Below are 19595 nucleotides of genomic sequence, written 5' to 3'. Positions count from 1 at the left end.
CCCATGTGTCCCTGCAACCACCTCCCCCCAAGTGTCCTTGAACCCCCTGTCCCCATGTGTCCCTGTGTCCCCATTCAGCCAGCTTTCCCCCCTTGCCCCCATGCCCGTGTACCCCCACACTCCCATTCAGCTCCTAGCTCAATGCTGTCACCGCACTAGCTCCTGTCCCCCTCACTGTCCCCAGTCTGTCCCCCTCACTAGCCCTTCATGAACTCCAGTCTATGTGACTCGCCCCCCCACCCACAGCAGCCCAGTGTGCCATAGTCTGTAGGTCCCTCCCATATTCCATGCCTCCTGACCTGGCCCTGTGGGCATGTTGCTGTGAGGAACACAGCCTCTGACCCCTCCCTCCGACCTCTCCGTGGCTGGCTGCTCCAGCCTATGAGCCAGCTGCTCTGTCTCCTGGTGTCACAGCAGCCTCAGGTGGGCAAAAGGTGTAACTGCAGCGCTGCTGTGCAAGAATCTATTTTCTGCGGAGGAAAAAAAACTGTGGGGGATATGAATTTTACACATGCACAGTGTTGTACAATTCCCCCAGGAGTATCAGTAAATGTCAATAAATGTTGATTTCATCATGCACAGAAACCTACCAAAAATTATTTCCATTAATAATAATCAACGTTTATAGCTAGGCAAAGTAAGAACAATGCTATGAGCAATGTTAGAGTTTAAGGCTATTTACTATGTATATTTTGCCACGGGATGTTGAAAATTTGTGTTTTAATAGTTACACAAAGCTTTAACTTTCGGAATATTAACATGTACTGTCAATAAATAATCGTGTGACCTCCCCCATAATTTCCCAAAACTGTGAGAATTTAAATAGATTAAAAATAGAAAAAATTAAAAATAAACACCATTATTTTCTGTCAAAGTTATAAAAATAATTGCATTCTGTCAAACCTAGCTATACAAAATACTACTGCTAAAACCATCCTCCTCTTGTCTCTCCAGCCTTGGCATTCCTTTCTTCAATCCCCTCTCCTGGCTTCCTCTCAACTTTAGTGAGGTAGCAGTTTCTGACATCAAGTCTATACAGGAGCATTACTCTCTTTTGCCTTTACAACCATCCTCGCTTTTCTATCTCCCAGACATCTTTGAACCTTTCCCCATGCTGCCACTTACACTTGGAATTCCTTCCCTTTCCCTCCACCTACTGTTTCTTCCTTCAACTCCCTCCTCAGGACACTTCCTTCCACAACGCCTCTCCCTGCAAGTTCACCAAAGCATGACATTAAAGAAAGTAACTTCACCCTTTTGGATTTAGACTATTATGTGGTAAAGCGTATATTATGCTTCTTCACAACTGTTTTGCTTTTTTTGTATTTGTAGTGTCAGCTCTCTGGGGCAAGGACTTTGTGTTTCAGAGCGCATAAAACCCAGTACACAATAGAACCATATCTTTTAAGAAACCTTGCCACCCTAGAATGCAATGAAGATGTAGCCACTGTTCGTGACCTTTTTTAGCTAGCGCCATGCATTGTATCGCGCTACAGTGAAGTAGGGTTGATTTGTAATGAAACATTAGAATACGAGGGTGAGTGCCACAAAAAATGCATGTAAATGAATTAATAAGAGTATTCTGGGCAAGACTGGAGAGCTGCTGTCCACTGGATCCTGACATAAATAAGACTCAATTGCATGAGGCTGTCCTTCCGAGAAGTATCTTGAAACAGTGCTGATGTGCTAGTCCTGAGAATGTAGTGGCTGGACAAACCTTGGAAAATGAAGCACTTTATCTACACAATAGTTATAGTATGGCTGGTGACAGTGCAAATTTCTATACCACAACTTCCCATTCCAGTGCAAGTTCCCCAACTCTGCCTCAACCTTAAACTGGAGAAATTCACTCCTATGGATGGTCACGTCTGCCTTTTGAAACTGCTTCCAGGGTTCCCATTCATAAACACTTATCCATTAAGAACTGGATTTAACCCACGCAACTTTTCACTTAGGCTCCTAAACAAATGCTGACTGGAATGCTTCATCCATCCAAAGTCAAATCTTGAAGACAGGGAGTAGGTGAGGGACTTAGGAGGTTCCTGTCTGAATACAGGAACTAGCAACTGATTTCCAAAAGCCAGAAACTATTGGGCATGAGTAGGGAAGCTTCCAAACCATTGAATTCTTTGAGAGGACCAACTGACATAATAGCGACATTGTTGTTCTCAGTGCTACAGTGAGATAATCCAAAACATTTGTGAGCTATTTAAAGGTTCTGTCCTTAGATAGTTGATTTGTACCAGTTACCCATGTACTATATTTTCACACTGTTTCAGAGAGCTCAAGAAAAGATTTAAAACACCTAGAGGAATAACTTAGCAGTAACTTTTTTGAAATATGCTAGTAGCAATTTCTTGCAACAAAAGTGATGTGACAAATTTGAGGAGTTTTACAGTACTAATGCTTGTTATTGCTTCTCACAAAATGTTACCAAGCTTACAATAATCTTTACACTTTCAGCAAAAATGTGAACAGTATATTTAAATATTAAAAAGAATTAAAAAAAACATTTCACATAAAACATTTGTTGCCATATGAAAGTCCTTTAGCAATAAATGCTCACACCAGTATTTAAACATTGTTAAAAGTATAATGATCTTACTAATAAATTATGCAACAAGAGAGGTAAACAAAATAAAATTACAATATAGCTATCAGTATTCTTCCAAAGAACCCATGTGGATTAGGAAACCTCATTTTTAGATGACTAATTAAGAAACTGCTATTTTCAGAGCAACAAAAATAAAAGCTTTTATTTGTTCATTTGAATATAAAACAGGCGTTATCACAGATGTACAAAGCGTACTGGTGGTTTAACATACAAGAAGATTGCTGTCCTTTGCACATAAAAACTTTTGTTAAACTGTGATTGGCTGAGTTACATGAATTTCTCTAACCAGTCACCACACTCTATGAAATAACGCTGCTAACATTCAACTGATAAAAGGGACAGTCTTCCCTTGGGTAAAGTGTCAAGCAGGATTAAATATATATAATAAACAAGCACCATGAGGAATCTGCTCCTGTTTGATTAGTTTTGTGTTTAAATGTTCATTGTGTACCCTCTTTTTGTGCATGTGCATCAAATTGATTACATGGTTTTGTCTGACTTCAAAAGCACAAGGTCACAAGACAAACATTTTATACGTTCTCATGAATGGTTTATCTACAGTACAATTTCTAATACAGAACGATCCTTCTTTATTGCTCAGTCTGATGGTACTTAGTGTTTCCTTCCTTTTGCTTGCATAACCAAACTAGAAATTCAGTTTATCATTTCTCTTAACTCAGAATTTAACAACCATGGATGACAGGGTGCAGAAGAGATCTGTTATTCACTGTGTTTCACAACTGCATTCACAGTTGTTTTTCCTATGAATATGAAGTAGACTTGGTGAAGGTTAAAGTGATGTTGTAAATGACTGCTAAATTTGTTTTGCAGTACTGAGATCAGCAATAGCAGGACTTCACGAGTTAGTTCACATGCTGCAATTATGGTTGTCATCAATCAACATCTTTTCTGAAACCTTACAATAACTTGCCATTAAGAATGGATTTTATTCTTTCTGGGGAGCAGAAAAAGGAGTGAGAGAATATAAGAACTGGTCTTCAGAGCATGAGTAGAAATATTCACAGGACAGTGAAATCTGAGAGTGGTGTGAAATAAAACAAGTCTTACATAGTAAGATGCTCTGTACTGTACATGCAGACTAAAATGTCCCTACCTTTTAAAGAGATTTTAAACAACCAACACTGTGTCTTAGAAGCCAAACAAAACTACCATTAGCAGGGGTCCACTGCCATAGATATTTTCCAAAGGCAGACAAAATACGTCCCTTATGCGTGTTATAAAAATGATTACGTTTGCCCTGCAACAACCTTAGTCATGCATATCTGGTCATGAGAGTCAGCACATGAACATATTTTGGACATTAAGAAAAGCATTCTTGGACTGCTGCTGGTAAACCCCACTCTTGATCACACACAGGTCAACTCAGTTACAAGGGAATGAAGGGACTATGAAAGTTAAAGGAAATAAAGACACCGGAACGGGAAATTGAAGATCTAGTTTACCCAAAGGCAGTAAAATAAAGGCAGCTGTGATAAATGTTTTCCCACTGTTCCCTACTGATGGCCTCAGTTCTGAGACCTTGGGACTCAGTTCCTTAAAACAGGCATTTCAGTTCCTCCGTTAGTTCACTTGGTCTAGGGACTTGTTAGGAGATGCACAATTTGTGCTAAATCAATTGTAATGACTACATGTTATTCTCTGTTGAAGAATAAATTAAAGACCGTTAAAACAATAGTTTTCTACAAGTGTAAACTGGATGTATTAGCCACCAAGCTACGTGGACCAGCTGAGAGGCAAATTGATAACTCTATGCAAATAACCACCAAAACCTTTCCTTATCACAACAAAAACACCAACTGAAATGATGACAAAAATTGTGCAACAAAGTTATGCAGCTACAAACCAGTGCTATTCTTCAACCTGCCTTTTCTAAAGTCTAACAAGTGTATGCACATGCCAGCACAAATATTGATTGTTGACTCCATGGCAAAGAAAAAAAAATCGTATAGTGCATCTTTAGTCTTAAATTCATTCACTGCCTTAAAGGCAGCAATAATTCCACTTGCTGGTATCTAGAGGGTTTTTTTTTTTTTTTTAGACAGGGATACTTAGCAATCCAGGATTGCTTTTTCTCAAAAAAATTGTGAGCAACATTTGGTTATCTACAGTGGGAGACACCATGCAAGTGACAAGTACTGCATTTTAAACTTTAAAATCTTTTTTGTCATTAGTGAATTTATATTTCATATATATATATTTGATGTGATACTATCCACTCAAGATAATACAACACTTTGTTTTTATATTAGCAAACATTACAAGAGATTAATATTCTTGAATGTTTTTTCTTTTATACTTCTAAAGAGATCAAAATAAATTAAACATTTTGTACATAATTACAGAAGAAGTAGTTAACTTATTTTATCTTTTTAGTTTAGTACAAAGATATTTGCAAGTTCATTGCCGAAATACACCTTATTTATAAATTTCTTCCACTCTAACACTAGTATCAAAGGCTCTTTGGCCTTTGTGCTTTTGACATCTCTGACAGAGAAAGCTGCTAGAACTCTAATTGGAAGGTGCTATTTTGGGCATTTTCCTCGTACCTCTACATAGTTTCCTAAAATGGTGGGATCTAAAATGGCTTAAATTAGTAATGGATCTGTATTTGTATGTTTTTTTATGACGCATCAAAAACAACTGAACATAATTCTTTGTCATCGTATATAAATTGTTAAAAAGAATCCACTTGGAGGGCAGAATAAAAAAATTAGCTACTTCAGCTTTACTCAACATAAAATACAAAGCCACGTTTACTCAGAAAGCAGTTTCATCCAATAAGTAAAAAAAACCTAAAATGGGCTTTTCCAACAAACTGAAGGGCAGTACTTCTTAGTCCTTCTGCGTTAAAATTTAGTGGTAAAAGAAAACACATTTCACATTTTATTTCCTGCAAACCATGACTGCTTTGAAAAGTCATAATAGATACAGTTCCATTCTGATGAGTATCACCCTCTTATCTGCACATTTTTAGTGGACACCAAAAAATTGTATACATCTATAGTAAAGTCCATGGAAGCCTTAAGATACAAGACTACATGTTGTAGGCCACATAGATGGGATCTAGCTGGTCTGCCAAAAATCCATCTCGTAGGTGCATACGTTGTTTCTCTCCACGGGAGTTGATAGGAATTACACCAATGTCCACCACCACCACCACCCCTACAATCAGATAGTGTTCCTCCAGGACCACATTGGTGACTAAAGGAACCAGGTCCAAGGCTTCTTGCTCTGATCCATCCAGCTCAACTACAACGACCAACAGATTTGTCCAGGTAAACACCGCACTAGAATACACAAAAAACATAATTATTAGAAGCTTTATGAGTTTTTCTCCCAGGCTGACACATCCATGTTTTATCCACAGTGGGTGTTTCAGATATACTGCACTTCCTGGCTGCTTTCCACAAGGGTATCACAGACTGCAGGAGAATTCATTCACAAGTAGAGACACAAACAGTCCTGTTAGCTGCTGTTTTAATACTATGTTTTGGGGTCTCTCCCCACCCCCACCTTTTCTTTCTTTCTTTTTTGTTGCTGAGAAAAGCGAAGGGAGTGACAGCTTCACTTTTACATTTAGCATATACACTGATACAAATAGTATGTATAACATGTAGTTATACATACTAACTAAATGCTACTGACGTCTCATTTATTTTCTAGCTAAGGATAACAGGTTTAAATGTCACGCTTTATTCCACACAAATAGAGCATAACAATTAAGGGCCCATTCTTTCCCTTCACATCTGGAGCACGGAAGGGGAGCGTTCCGGCACGTTGGCATGTTCTTCCCTCCAGTCCAGTCCCCTCATCCCATCCCAAACTCCTCCAGAGCCTCAGAACTCCCACTGGACTGCTGCAAGTTTGAGGCTCCAACATGATGCAGTCTCACATTTATTCACAGATTTTAAGGATCATGTAAGTGCTTGTCTCTTTGGAGAGTTGGTGCGCGGGAAGCTGGGGTGTAAGTTTACAGCACTCTAGTGTGCCACGCCACCCGGCTACTGTGCACAAAAAGTTCTGTAAAAGTTCAGATCAAAGAGCGCTAAGAAGCTTTTAGTGCACGGTGTCAGGGCCCACACAGACGGTGCACGGCAGGCTACAGTACTGTAGCTTTACACCCCAGCTTGCTGCACACTGAGACTTACATCCACAAGTGGAGTTAGGGGTGTGATTCCAAGCTCACGTAGACATACTCACGCTAGCTCTCATTGAGCTACAGTGCTAAAAATAGTGGCATAGGCAGCAGCGAGTGGTGGCCTAGGCTAGCTGCCCCGAGCATGTATCCACAGGATCCAGGCAGCTGTGGCAATCACATCACTAGCTCCAGGTGTAGACATAGCCTGACTCTGTATAGACATGCTCTTAGTCTGACCTGTTACAGAACCCAGGTTATAGAATTTCGACTGGGTAATTTGCACATCAAGCCCAGTAACTTGTGGCTGAACTACAGCATCTCTTATCTATGGCTGCAAATACACACACCTTCCACACCTAGACCCATACAAAGAGGGGTAGTATGCAGGCACAGAGAGGGGTCAGCTTGTAATGATCCAGAAGAGTGTCATCAGCTGGACCCTTTGACCTCAGCAGTGCTAGAATACCACCGTTACAGTGTCCATTAGCCAGGGAGAATATAGTACAGTAAGGTTAAGTACAAACCCCATAGCAGTCACTTATTCCATGTGCAGTACTGACCTTTTATTCCCTTACTGTAGTAGACTTGTGTACTATTTTCTTAAATTGCATTACCTACTGACAGCCATGTACAATCAGGTGAAGATTCTCTAGAACCTCACTGAGCCCCAGGAGTATGCAATTGTATTACATCCCGAGGTCAAAACTCCAATTCAGAGTGCCCTTGTCCCATCAAATTTTAAAACTCTGAAAATACAGGTATTTTGGAAACTGCAGAACACACACAATTATCCACCCATGCCCAGAATTTAGAACATGTGCTTCATCCTAAAGTTTATACGAGTATCTTTCAGGAGAGAGGTATTTAAAAATATTTGTTTTTAAACCCCACAAAGTTTTGTTGGATTAAATTCTTTTGTGCTCATTGGCTTGGAAAGTCAGTGGACAGAAGCAGACAGGCTGAGTGGCTGCCTTCTGCCTCCATTTTGCTAAAAAAAAAAACTACTTTGATTTATAATTATATTTTAGCAGAAGGTCTAATGAGTTCTGAATGATGTTGAATATTAACAAAGTACAGTGGTCAGTCTGAGAAGATGCCTCTTTCTCTCTCATAAGCCTCTGGAACATTGATGGATTGCTTTATATATACACCTTAGTGTTCAGATGACCTGAATTAACATTTGCAACAAGAAATCCAAAAGAAAAGTTACTTTAAAATAATAATGACATCCTGGTTTTCACCTACCAGGATGGCCTTCCTGGGGAAGTAGCTAGATCTCACAGCTTCCCCCCCCCCCCCTTTCTTTCCTACTCTTGAAACCAGCAAGGTTAAAATTCCATCCTTGGCCACTTGCTACATCAAGATGGTGTGGCATTTCTAGGGCCATCTGTAGATTACAGTAGAACAGGCTAAGGCTAACCACAACTACAGTGTGAATTATTGACATTTTCAGTTGTAAGGGTCAAGTTCTAAATATTATTTTAATGCTTTAATTAGATCATGCTTTGATGTTCAGGAACAACCCAGCATTGAGAATGCAGTAGAAAAGGGTGGTTTGTTTTTATTTCTAGTTTCTGAAACAGAGGAAGACACAGAAGAAACCTTATTTCCCTAGACAGATCAGAAACACCAGCCCTTTTATAAGCAGGATTTTGTTTGGAAGCTATTTTAACTGAACTGTTTGACAGAGGGAGTCTATCTAGCAACACTACATGTAAGCTTCATGAAAGTGCAATTTTGCTGGTACACAGTCCTGGCTGACTCTAGGAAAGCATGAAAGGTCCTATTTCCATTTGATTTATTGGGGCTTTCTAAAAAAACCGAAACAAAACAAAAATTAACGGTTAAATCTAAACATTTGAAATAGTTCAGACCCTTTGGAATGTCATTTGAAAGTTTCCCTGGCATTGTTTTTCTAGACAATGAATTAAAACAGAATGGAGCTTGGGATGCTGGAACCTCATTTCAAATGCAATGGCTAGAACTTGCTGGTGATAGACACCTCTCTGTACAGTCAAGGATCATATTATATTTATGCACTCCACACAGAGACCCTTTAAAGTCACGTTGAAGTTGCAGACATGTATCAGTGTTTTGAATACGTATTTGCTTTCTAGAATTGTTGAGTTAAAAAAAAAAATTAGGAACCCATGAAGGTTGCATTTCCACAACAAGGCCGAGTCATGCTCTGTAGACACAACAAAAGCCAATGAGTTGGAAACTGCTCCCCTCCTGCAAATCCAGCTATATTCCATTGCACTAACCTCATCAGGAAGTACAAGTAAGTGGCTGTAACGCTTCAGAAGGGATTGAGCTATAATAACATATTTTAAAATGCATCCAAAATGCTTCCTGTGGGTTTACACATTCTGTCATAGTGCACAGAGGGAATGCCACTTCCTTTCAAATGCAATGAAGACATATGCTCTGTTTCTCTTTCCAGGGTTAGAAGTTTAAATGAGGCAGCATTGTGTATTCTTAATTAAATTACAAGCACGTCCATAATTTCTTAAAGTTTCTTAGATTATTTAAAATGTTTTCAAAATGCAAGTTTTGCCAACATTGATGCATAGCTAAGTCAGGCATCAGACAGAAATGGATTCTTTAACATCACATGGTAAATACAGGTGGCTACTGAACAGTGTCTTTAGTGGTTCCTCTCTAAGTGGGTGGGGGAACCTGAGCACTTAGCAAACTGGGCAGTCACAACACAGGCCCCACTTAACTAGGGGGGCTCTTCCCTTTGAGAGCCTCCTAAATTCTCTCTAGTTGGCGGGATAAAAATGAGTCATAAACCCTCACACACTCAGGGATACTCCCTCCTTGTAGTCTCAGCAAAGAGAGGGGTGAGGTGATGAGTCTACAGTGTTACCAATGATCCAGCCCTGACATAATGAGTTTGGGGAAATTGCTCTGGCTGGGTCTCTAAGGCAGGCTTAGTCTGTCTGTCTTACCCTGGGGGTCCACTGTACTCTGCCCAGGGTTGGGGTGAAGGTCTCCTGCTTAGGAGTTCCCTCTGCAGCTTCAGGAGTTGCTCCTGCAGTCTGCTGCGTAGGGCAATCCGGCTCCTTCCCTCCACTGACTGCACTTTCCTGCCTTTTAAAGGCTTCCTCATTCCTTAGCGTCTGAGGATAGGACAAGAAGCAATGGGCTTAAATTGCAGCAAGGGAGGTTTAGGTTGGACCTTAGGAAAAACTTCCTAACTGTTAGGGGGGTTAAGCACTGGAACAAATTGCCCAGGGAGGGTGTGGAATCTCCATCAACGGAGATTTTTAAGAGCAGGTTAGACAAACATCTGTCAGGGATGGTCTAGGCAATACCTAGTCCTGCCTTGAGTGCTGGGGACTGGACTAGATGACCTCTCAAGGTCCATTCCAGTCCTATGATTCTATGCATTATTGACAGGGTGGGAGGGGTGGGCCTAGCCCTACCACCTTGGCCTCTCTGGCCCCTTCCTCAACTGTGTGAGGCCTTTACACTCCATCACAGTTACAGACTGTGGATTTTATACTACTGGAATTATCAGGAGAAAAGACATATCTAAAATAACTGTCCAGACCAGATACTCCTTGTCATAAATGTAAAGGGAAGGGTAAACTCCTTTAAAATCCCTCCTGGCCAGAGGAAAAATCCTCTCACATGTAAAGGGTTAAGAAGCTAAAGGTAACCTCACTGGCACCTGACCAAAATGACCAATGAGGAGACAAGATACTTTCAAAAGCTGGGAGGAGGGAGAGAAACAAAGGGTCTGTGTCTGTTGCTATGCTGCTTTTGCTGGGGATAGAACACGAATGGAGTCTTAGAACTTTTAGTAAGTAATCTAGCTAGGTATGCGTTAGATTATGATTTCTTTAAATGGCTGAGAAAGAATTGTGCTGAATAGAATGACTATTTCTGTCTGTGTATCTTTTTGTAACTTAAGGTTTTGCCTAGAGGAATTCTCTATGTTTTGAATCTAATTACCCTGTAAGGTATCTACCATCCTGATTTTACAGGGTGATTCCTTTATCTCTATTTACTTCTATTTCTATTAAAAGTCTTCTTGTAAGAAAACTGAATGCTTTTTCATTGTTCTCAGATCCAAGGGTTTGGGTCTGTGGTCACCTATGCAAATTGGTGAGGATTTTTACCAAACCTTTCCCAGGAAGTGGGGTGCAAGGGTTGGGAGGATTTTGGGGGGAAAGACATGTCCAAACTCTGTTTCCCAGGAAACCCAGTTAGAGTTTGGTGGTAGCAGTGGATATTCCAAGGACAAAGGATAAAATTAATTTGTACCTTGGGGAAGTTTTAACCTAAGCTGGTAAAAGTAAGCTTAGGAGGTTTTCATGCAGGTCCCCACATCTATACCCTAGAGTTCAGAGTGGGGGAGGAACCTTGACACTCCTCAATAAAGTTTGGACAGTTGGATCATAAATCAAATCAACAAGGTACCAACTTTCTTAACTGACTTAAAGGTGTCCCAGTGAGCACCGATTTCCTTAAGCAGAGTTGTAAAAATAGTATTTGAAATATTTTCTACAACAGAGTCTTATCACAACTCTACTGGGTAGTGGGTAGACGGTGGTGATTATTTGGGTTCACCTCTGCAGCTTGCCATGAAAATGCAGCTTTAACTTGGAAATGCCTTTGTTTCTACTGTTTTGTTTATTGTGATGTGTTCTGGAAAGGTAATAAACACACACTCTTGTGTCCGTAGTCTTGAAGATTTGTGTGTGGGAATTTCCTTGTCTAGAAATGGTCTGTCCGCTGGAAAGGAACTCTTTTCCCACAGATTCTGGGAGAGTCAAGGGGACAGAACAACCCCTTAGTCCACTGGCTGCAAAGACTCCTGCAAACCAGTCTCCACCTGCCATCCGGTGAGGCAAGTTCTGAGGTTACAAAGGTCTTAAAGGCCCTCACAAGGAAATTAAAATTCTTCACAGTTCCGGATGTCAGGAGCTCATGTTGCGCCCCTGCAGGTGTGTGTAGGAGTGGAGCTCCCATTCTGTCAACCTAATGATTACAGGACTGAGGCTCTCCATCATTACATTCATGGGGGCAGAGGGAGAGAAATGCAGGTGACAGGAGGCTTCGGGGGAAGGGGAGGGCAGTAGAGATATGAGGAATACTTTCCCCCTACTACACTGATGTGCATCCTGAGGCTTCCTGGCCCCAATGGCAGGGGAGCTGGGGATTGAAGAAATCCAATGCTGCTCCCTCTGGCTACCTCCTACTGTTTCCTGGGATCCAAGCAAAGGTTTCTGCAGCACCTCAGGAGATAAGGGATGAAGCATTCCCTGGGGCCTCTCCTTCTCTCATCCAATAAACCTTCAGATGCCCGAGTGAGACTACTATGGCTTCTCGGATGGCTTTCAGGGGACTGAAGAATCAACCGAGGCCTTGTCTACTCTTGAAAGGGTATGCTGGCATAGATATACCAGGAGAGCTGTCCTGGCACACTCTCCTCTCCCAGTGGATATCAGCTTATAACAGCAAGAGTTAAACTAGTGCCCTACACTAGAGCTTTTGCTGTCATAGTCTTGCTTGCTTGGGTGGGAGTGGGAGTGGGGAAATCACATCCCTGACTGACCTAGCCATGCTAGCAAAACTTGTAAAGTGTAGACCAGGCCTAAGAGCTACAGTGATGGGAAAGGATTGATTACTCCACCAGCATCCCTTTATTGGGCTCAGGGAGCAGCTGGGGAGGGAATCTCTGTTCCCTGGAGCCTCCTATGCAGGCATCAGGGAACAGGGAATAAAGTCTCCACCCCATCAGGTGGCTCTGGACAGCGAAAGGTGATTGCTAAGGATTTTCGCTAATGTGCTGCTTCTCCCCACCCCCAGACCTGTTCCTGGCGATGTTGCATATTGACCATCCTTACGAAGTGTGCAGGAGAGGGCTTCTCTTGTGCATCTCACAAGGCCTATACAGAGGCATGGCACCGGTTGAGGACCGGTGGCTGAAGGGAGCAGCATACGTAGAGGCCTCTCCCAGCCTGTTCACCCAGTTCCATGCAGCAAATTTGGGGAGTGACGAATTCCTCTCCGCACCACCATCTGCTGCTCCCATCAGTCTGTAGCACTTGTGATTAATCAACAAAGAGCTTGTACCTGAGTTTGCAAAGTCACCTAAGGGATATGGATGGCCAGTTCCCAATAACTTCAATAAATGGACATCTATGTCCTGAGGTGGATCTAAAAGTCTCAGTTTACTATTTCAAGAATTGGCAACTCTTGAATGTTGACTTTACTGAACCACACTTTGGTGCAGAGTACTAGATCTGAGCTAGGGAAGAGGAGATTTTTAAGTTGTCTCTCTTCTGTTCCATTGCTCAAAAGTGGTAAAACCATATTAGAGGACTTCTTGAATTCCAGTGGACACCATTATTTTAAAGGTGTTCTAATTCACGAACGCTTTGTCCACATAAATTCAAATTTTGTATGTAAGTTCTACCTCAGCCTAAGTACTAACCTAACTGTTTTCACAGAATCATAGAATATCAGGGTTGGAAGGGACCTCAGGAGGTCATCTAATCCAACCCCCTGCTCAAAGCAGGACCGATCCCCAACTAAATCATCCCAGCCACGGCTTTGTCAAGCCTGACCTTAAAAACCTCTAAGGAAGGAGATTCCACCACCTCCCTAAGTAACGCATTCCAGTGTTTCACCACCCTCCTAGTGAAAAAGTTTTTCCTAATATCCAACCTAAACCTCCCCCACTGCAACTTGAGACCATTACTCCTTGTTCTGTCATCAGCTACCACTGAGAACAGTCTAGATCCATCCTCTTTGGAACCACCTTTCAGGTAGTAGAAAGCAGCTATCAAATCCCCCCTCATTCTTCTCTTCCGCAGACTAAACAATCCCAGTTTCCTCAGCCTCTCCTCATAACTCATGTGTTCCAGTCCCCTAATCATTTTTGTTGCCCTTCGCTGGACTCTCTCCAATTTATCCACATCCTTCTTGAAGTGTGGGGCCCAAAACTGGACACAGTACTCCAGATGAGGCCTCATCAATGTCGAATAGAGGGGGACGATCACGTCCCTCGATCTGCTCGCTATGCCCCTACTTATACATCCCAAAATGCCATTGGCCTTCTTGGCAACAAGGGCACACTGCTGACTCATATCCAGCTTCTCGTCCACTGTCACCCCTAGGTCCTTTTCCGCAGAACTGCTGCCAAGCCATTCGGTCCCTAGTCTGTAGTGGTGCATGGGATTCTTCCGTCCTAAGTGCAGGACTCTGCACTTGTCCTTGTTGAACCTCATCAGATTTCTTTTGGCTCAATCCTCTAATTTGTCTAGGGCCCTCTGTATCCTATCCCTACCCTCCAGCATATCTACCTCTCCTCCCAGTTTAGTGTCATCTGCAAACTTGTTGAGGGTGCAATCCACACCATCCTCCAGATCATTTATGAAGATATTGAACAAAACTGGCCCCAGAACCGACCCTTGGGGCACTCCACTTGATACCGGCTGCCAACTAGACATGGAGCCATTGATCACTACCCGTTGAGCCAGACAATCTAGCCAACTTTCTGTCCACCTTATAGTCCATTCATCCAGCCCATACTTCTTTAACTTGCTGGCAAGAATACTGTGGAAGATCGTGTCAAAAGTTTTGCTAAAGTCAAGGAACAACACGTCCACTGCTTTCCCCTCATCCACAGAGCCAGTTATCTCATCATAGAAGGCAATTAGATTAGTCAGGCATGACTTGCCCTTGGTGTATCCATGCTGACTGTTCCTGATCACTTTCCTCTCGTCTAAGTGCTTCAGAATTGATTCCTTGAGGACCTGCTCCATGATTTTTCCAGGGACTGAGGTGAGGATGACTGGCCTGTAGTTCCCAGGATCCTCCTTCTTCTCTTTTTTAAAGATGGGCACTACATTAGCCTTTTTCCAGTCGTCCAGGACTTCCCCCGATCATCATGAGTTTTCAAAGATAATGGCTAATGGCTCTGCAATCACATCTGCCAACTCCTTTAGCACTCTTGGATGCAGCGCATCCGGCCCCATGGATTTGTGCTTCTCCAGCTTTTCTAAATAGTCCCGAACCACTTCTTTCTCCACAGAGGGCTGGTCACCTCCTCCCCATGCTGTGCTGCCCAGTGCAGCAGTCTGGGAGCTGACCTTGTTCGTGAAGTTAGAGGCAAAAAAAGCATTGAGTACATTAGCTTTTTCCACATCCTCTGTCACTAGGTTGCCTCCCTCATTCAGTAAGGGGCCCACACTTTCCTTGACTTTCTTCTTGTTGCTAACATACCTGAAGAAACCCTTCTTGTTACTCTTAACATCTCTTGCTAGCTGCAACTCCAGGTGTGATTTGGCCTTCCTGATTTCACTCCTGCATGCCCGAGCAATATTTTTACACTCTTCCGTGGTCATTTGTCCAATCTTCCACTTCTTGTAAGCTTCTTTTTTTGTGTTTAAGATCAGCAAGGATTTCACTGTTAAGCCAAGCTGGTCGCCTGCCATATTTACTATTCTTTCTATACAAAGGGATGGTTTGTCCCTGTAACCTCAATAAGGATTCTTTAAAATACAGCCAGCTCTCCTGGACTCCTTTCCCCCTCACGTTATTCTCCTAGGGGATCCTGCCCATCAGTTTCCTGAGGGAGTCAAAGTCTGCTTTTCTGAAGTCCAGGGTCCGTATTCTGCTGCTCTCCTTTCTTCCCTGTGTCAGGATCCTGAACTCGACCATCTCATGGTCACTGCCTCCCAGGTTCCCATCCACTTCTGCTTTCCCTACTAATTCTTCCCGGTTTGTGAGTAGCTGGTCAAGAAGAGCTCTGCTCCTAGTTGGTTCCTTCAGCACTTGCACCAGGAAATTGTCCCCTACACTTTCCAAAAACTTCCTGGATTGTCTGTGCACCATTCTGAGGCAGATATAATCTTTTTGTGGACTTTAAGAGATGTCAGGGCGGGGGGGGGGGAGACACCTGACTTAAATTGCAAACCTCAGATCTGTTACCTCATCTCTATAAGATTAAGCTCTACATAAACATGCTACATGTAGGCCATTTCATAGTGGTGCCTGCGCCATGGAGAAATAAGAAGTAAGGAGACGGCAACTATGAATTATTACCATAATTCCACTGAGGTGTTTTGATGAATGAAGCCTCAGTAAAACTAAAATCCTGCCTGCTACATTTTATGAAAAGTAAAATCCATCAATATTCCATTTTAAATTAAACAATCACACAGTCCTTTTTCACATCTGTAATCCACGGTGTTCTACTGCTTTGTTGAGTTTTCCCCTCTCTCTGTTTGTTGTGGTTTGGTATTTTGACAGGAAGACATTTTTCTTACAAGGAGGAAACAGTTAAGAGGGTCACATAGATTGTGACTGATAATTAGAATAATGTTTAGTTCATTTGCATGCTGCAGTTCAATTAGCGAAAGTTGCATTTTATAGTAAGATACACATGTAATGATTTAATAAAATACCCTTATTAGCCAATAAAGCGCACTCTGTCATAACTATTAAATTATATTTGTATTATGGCACCACCCAATGAGGGTCAGGGTCCCATTGTGACAGGCCCCAGACAGACATATGAAAAATATGGTCCCAACTCTGAAAATCTTACATAATAAGGATGTGATCATCAACAGGATCCATGCAAGACTTTGCTTACATGGAGCTGATTACAGGACTGGGGCCTGAATTAAGATAAGGTGCAAGAAGTAGATAAAGGAGCAGGGGAGGGCAGACCACGGCTGCAGTGATAAGATGTGAATACTCATACCAGCAGCACAACTGGATTGCAATTTTGATTTTTTACAAGATATAAAATATACAAATAAATATCAGCTACCCACAGTAGCCATCTGCCTATCCACAGTCTACAGTCACCTGTATAAATTCCACATCGTAGGCATACTCGTTGCCATAATTATTGAAAATATCAAAAAATATAATGAGCAAGAGATCTGTTTTGACCAGTAGATGTAAAGTTAATGAGATGTAAAGTTAATGCCCTAAGTCTAGAAGAGGCTAGGCAGAAAGTGAAATATATACTGAAAATGGGTGAAGTTTTCAAAAAGCACCTAAATCTCACTGAAAGTCAATGGGACAAAGGCACTTTTGAAAATTTTACCGAATGCCTTTACACAATATTTTCTGCAAGTATAGTACTGGCCCCTTGCAAACAATTACTTATACAATATATAAATGCTACAAATTGTGTTGTAGAAACCCTCAGGAAAAGCAGATAATCACTAACTCAGCATCTTGATATTTAATCAATAATTGGTCTCAGCTCCATAATGAAACTAACTTGCTATGTTGCTTTCTAAAGGAATTCCAAAAAAGATTGAAGAAAGAAAACAAACAGCTAAGCTTCGAAACCCCACTGCTAAAAATAACTCAGAATAAAACCAAAACCCCACCAATTACCACCAAACAGTATGTTGCATGTTTTTAAAAAAACCCAAAAAGAGTAAAGAAAATTGTCTTTTCTGATAAAAACGGCTTATACCAAGTTTTAGCTTAGAGAGTGTATAATTTATGATCAAGTGATAAACTCCTGGAACACTGGTATATTTCCTAAATCAACTGCGCTATCCAAGCAAAAACACAGAAAACATCTTACAGGCTAGAGTTTGAGATAATGTTTCACAACACTCACCATTCTGTGATGCTCTTGTGTGCTCTAATTACTGATGTCTCAATATCAATTGGATGATATCTCATCCCTCGTAACTCCATGGCTTCATCTAGTGCACCCACAACATAAAGTGCATCATGTCGCTCTAGTTACAGAGAGGGAAAAGCAACGACTTAAATCTGTACTATATCAAATAAATTATACAAATATCCAGATTAGTAAAATAACAACATTCCATTTATAAAGTATCCTTGAATTTCAGAAGATCCAAAGCACGTTACAAGTTATATACATTCACGATTACTGAAATGCAATGTGGGATGGAGGGCAACAGCTAATTAGGTTGCTGAGCACAACATGGGAGAAGAAGAAATTTTTAGCCAACACCGGATCAAATCTCTATTCTTATGTAGAGCAGACAGAGTGACTTGTATGGCGTTCTGTTTATCTGCCTCTGAAGGACAATGAATGAAACTGACCCTTCTGGGATTTGAATCTATCTTGCAGCTTTGAATATTAAACCACTATGGTGTCTGCCTATGATGCCGAAATAATATGCTATATTGCTGATATCAAATCACTGATTAAGACAAAACTATGACAATGTTGCAATTTGTTTGTATCATGAATTTTTATCAGTTAGAGACAAGACAAAAAAAACCAACCAGCCACCCCTAAGCTGAGATGAGAGTTCTTCTGGGATCTTAGACTTATCATAAACTAACATATGTCATCCATAAGAGAAAATATATTGGCTGTGGCAATGGCGTTTGAGTCTCAATGAAGACATCTCCCAGATGCTGTGTAGAAGAGGGACCTGTCCTTCTGAAGAGGGAGTTGAGAAAGGAAGGAGAGGGAAGTGTGCCACGGCTACTTCATGGGAAGATTTATTCCACTGGAAACGAAAGACTAGAAAACACTCAGTTACTATTCTCTCAGAATAAGAATCCCTGCTGCTCCTTGGACCCCTTATAGCTTCAGAGCATTTTCCTGGATAAAATAATTAATAAAGCAAGAAAATCCTACAAAATGCTTTACAGTAACTCCTCACTTAACGTTGTAGTTATGTTCCTGAAAAATGCGACTTTAAGCGAAACCATGTAAAGCGAATCTGATTTCCCCATAAGAATTAATGTAAATGGGGGGGGGTTAGGAAATTTTTTTTTTTGCCAGACAAAAGACTACACACACACACACACACACAGTACAAGTTTTAAACAAACAATTTAATACTGTACACAGATATGATTGTGAAGCTTGGTTGAGGTGGTGGAGTCAGAGGGTGGGATATTTCCCAGGGAATGCCTTTCTGCTAAATGATGAACTAGCACTCGGCTGAGCCCTCAAGGGTTAACTCGTTGTTAATGTAGCCTCAGACTCTACAAGGCAGCAGGAATGGAGGGTGGGGAGGCAGCATGGCAGACAGAGACACGCACCCTGTGTGTGAGAGAGAGAGATGCGCATTGCCCCTTTAAATACGCTGACACCACTCTTAAGTTCATTACCTTGTTAAGTTCATCAGCAAGCTGGGATCGCAGCAGCTGCTGCCAGGAAGCTCCCTCTGTCCTCATGTCCCCCCCCCCCCCCGGCTCTATGGAGATTGGGTAAGTGGGGTGCAGGAGCAGGGGGACACCCTGACATTAGCCTCCCTCAGCAAGCAGAAGGCTCTGGAGAGCAGCTCCAAGGCAGAGGGCAGGAGCAGCACATAGCAGTGCGGGGAGGACGAGAAGCTGGATATGAGCCAGCAGTGTGCCCTTGTTGCCAAGAAGGCCAATGGCATTTTGGGATGTATAAGTAGGGGCATAGCGAGCAGATCGAGGGACGTGATCGTCCCCCTCTATTCGACATTGGTGAGGCCTCATCTGGAGTACTGTGTCCAGTTTTGGGCCCCACACTACAAGAAGGATGTGGATAAATTGGAGAGAGTCCAGCGAAGGGCAACAAAAATGATTAGGGGTCTGGAACACATGACTTACGAGGAGAGGATGAGGGAACTGGGATTGTTTAGTCTACGGAAGAGAAGAATGAGGGGGGATTTGATAGCTGCTTTCAACTACCTGAAAGGTGGATCCAAAGAGGATGGATCTAGACTATTCTCAGTGATTGCAGATGACAGGACAAGGAGTAATGGTCTCAAGTTGCAGTGGGGGAGATTTAGGTTGGATATTAGGAAAAACTTTTTCACTAGGAGGGTGGTGAAATACTGGAATGCGTTACCTAGGGAGGTAGGG

The 19595-nt window shown here is 41.9% G+C and overlaps 1 protein-coding gene across 13 annotated transcripts in view; it reads right to left on the bottom strand.

Annotated features, from left to right (window-relative positions):
- Window positions 1-2578: 2578 nt before the first annotated feature.
- The window catches only part of DIP2C (disco interacting protein 2 homolog C), a 485644-nt gene continuing 468627 nt past the window's right edge, over window positions 2579-19595 (bottom strand). For 8 of the 13 annotated variants that reach the window (XM_073334492.1, XM_073334497.1, XM_073334493.1 and 5 more), the window contains 2 exons: window positions 17386-17509; window positions 2579-5922 (listed from right to left, as the gene is read on the bottom strand). In XM_073334492.1, the coding sequence (XP_073190593.1) occupies window positions 5670-5922; window positions 17386-17509 (377 nt within the window). In that variant the 3' untranslated portion in view covers window positions 2579-5669. The remainder of the gene's footprint in view (window positions 5923-17385; window positions 17510-19595) is intronic. The other 5 variants (XM_073334499.1, XM_073334500.1, XM_073334501.1 and 2 more) reach the window with 1 other exon arrangement.

This window comes from Lepidochelys kempii, chromosome 2, assembly GCF_965140265.1.
Source record: "Lepidochelys kempii isolate rLepKem1 chromosome 2, rLepKem1.hap2, whole genome shotgun sequence".
NCBI classification, from domain to species: Eukaryota; Metazoa; Chordata; order Testudines; family Cheloniidae; genus Lepidochelys; species Lepidochelys kempii.
Note: the sequence above shows the minus strand (reverse complement) of the source record. Positions and strands in the feature narration are given on the sequence as shown.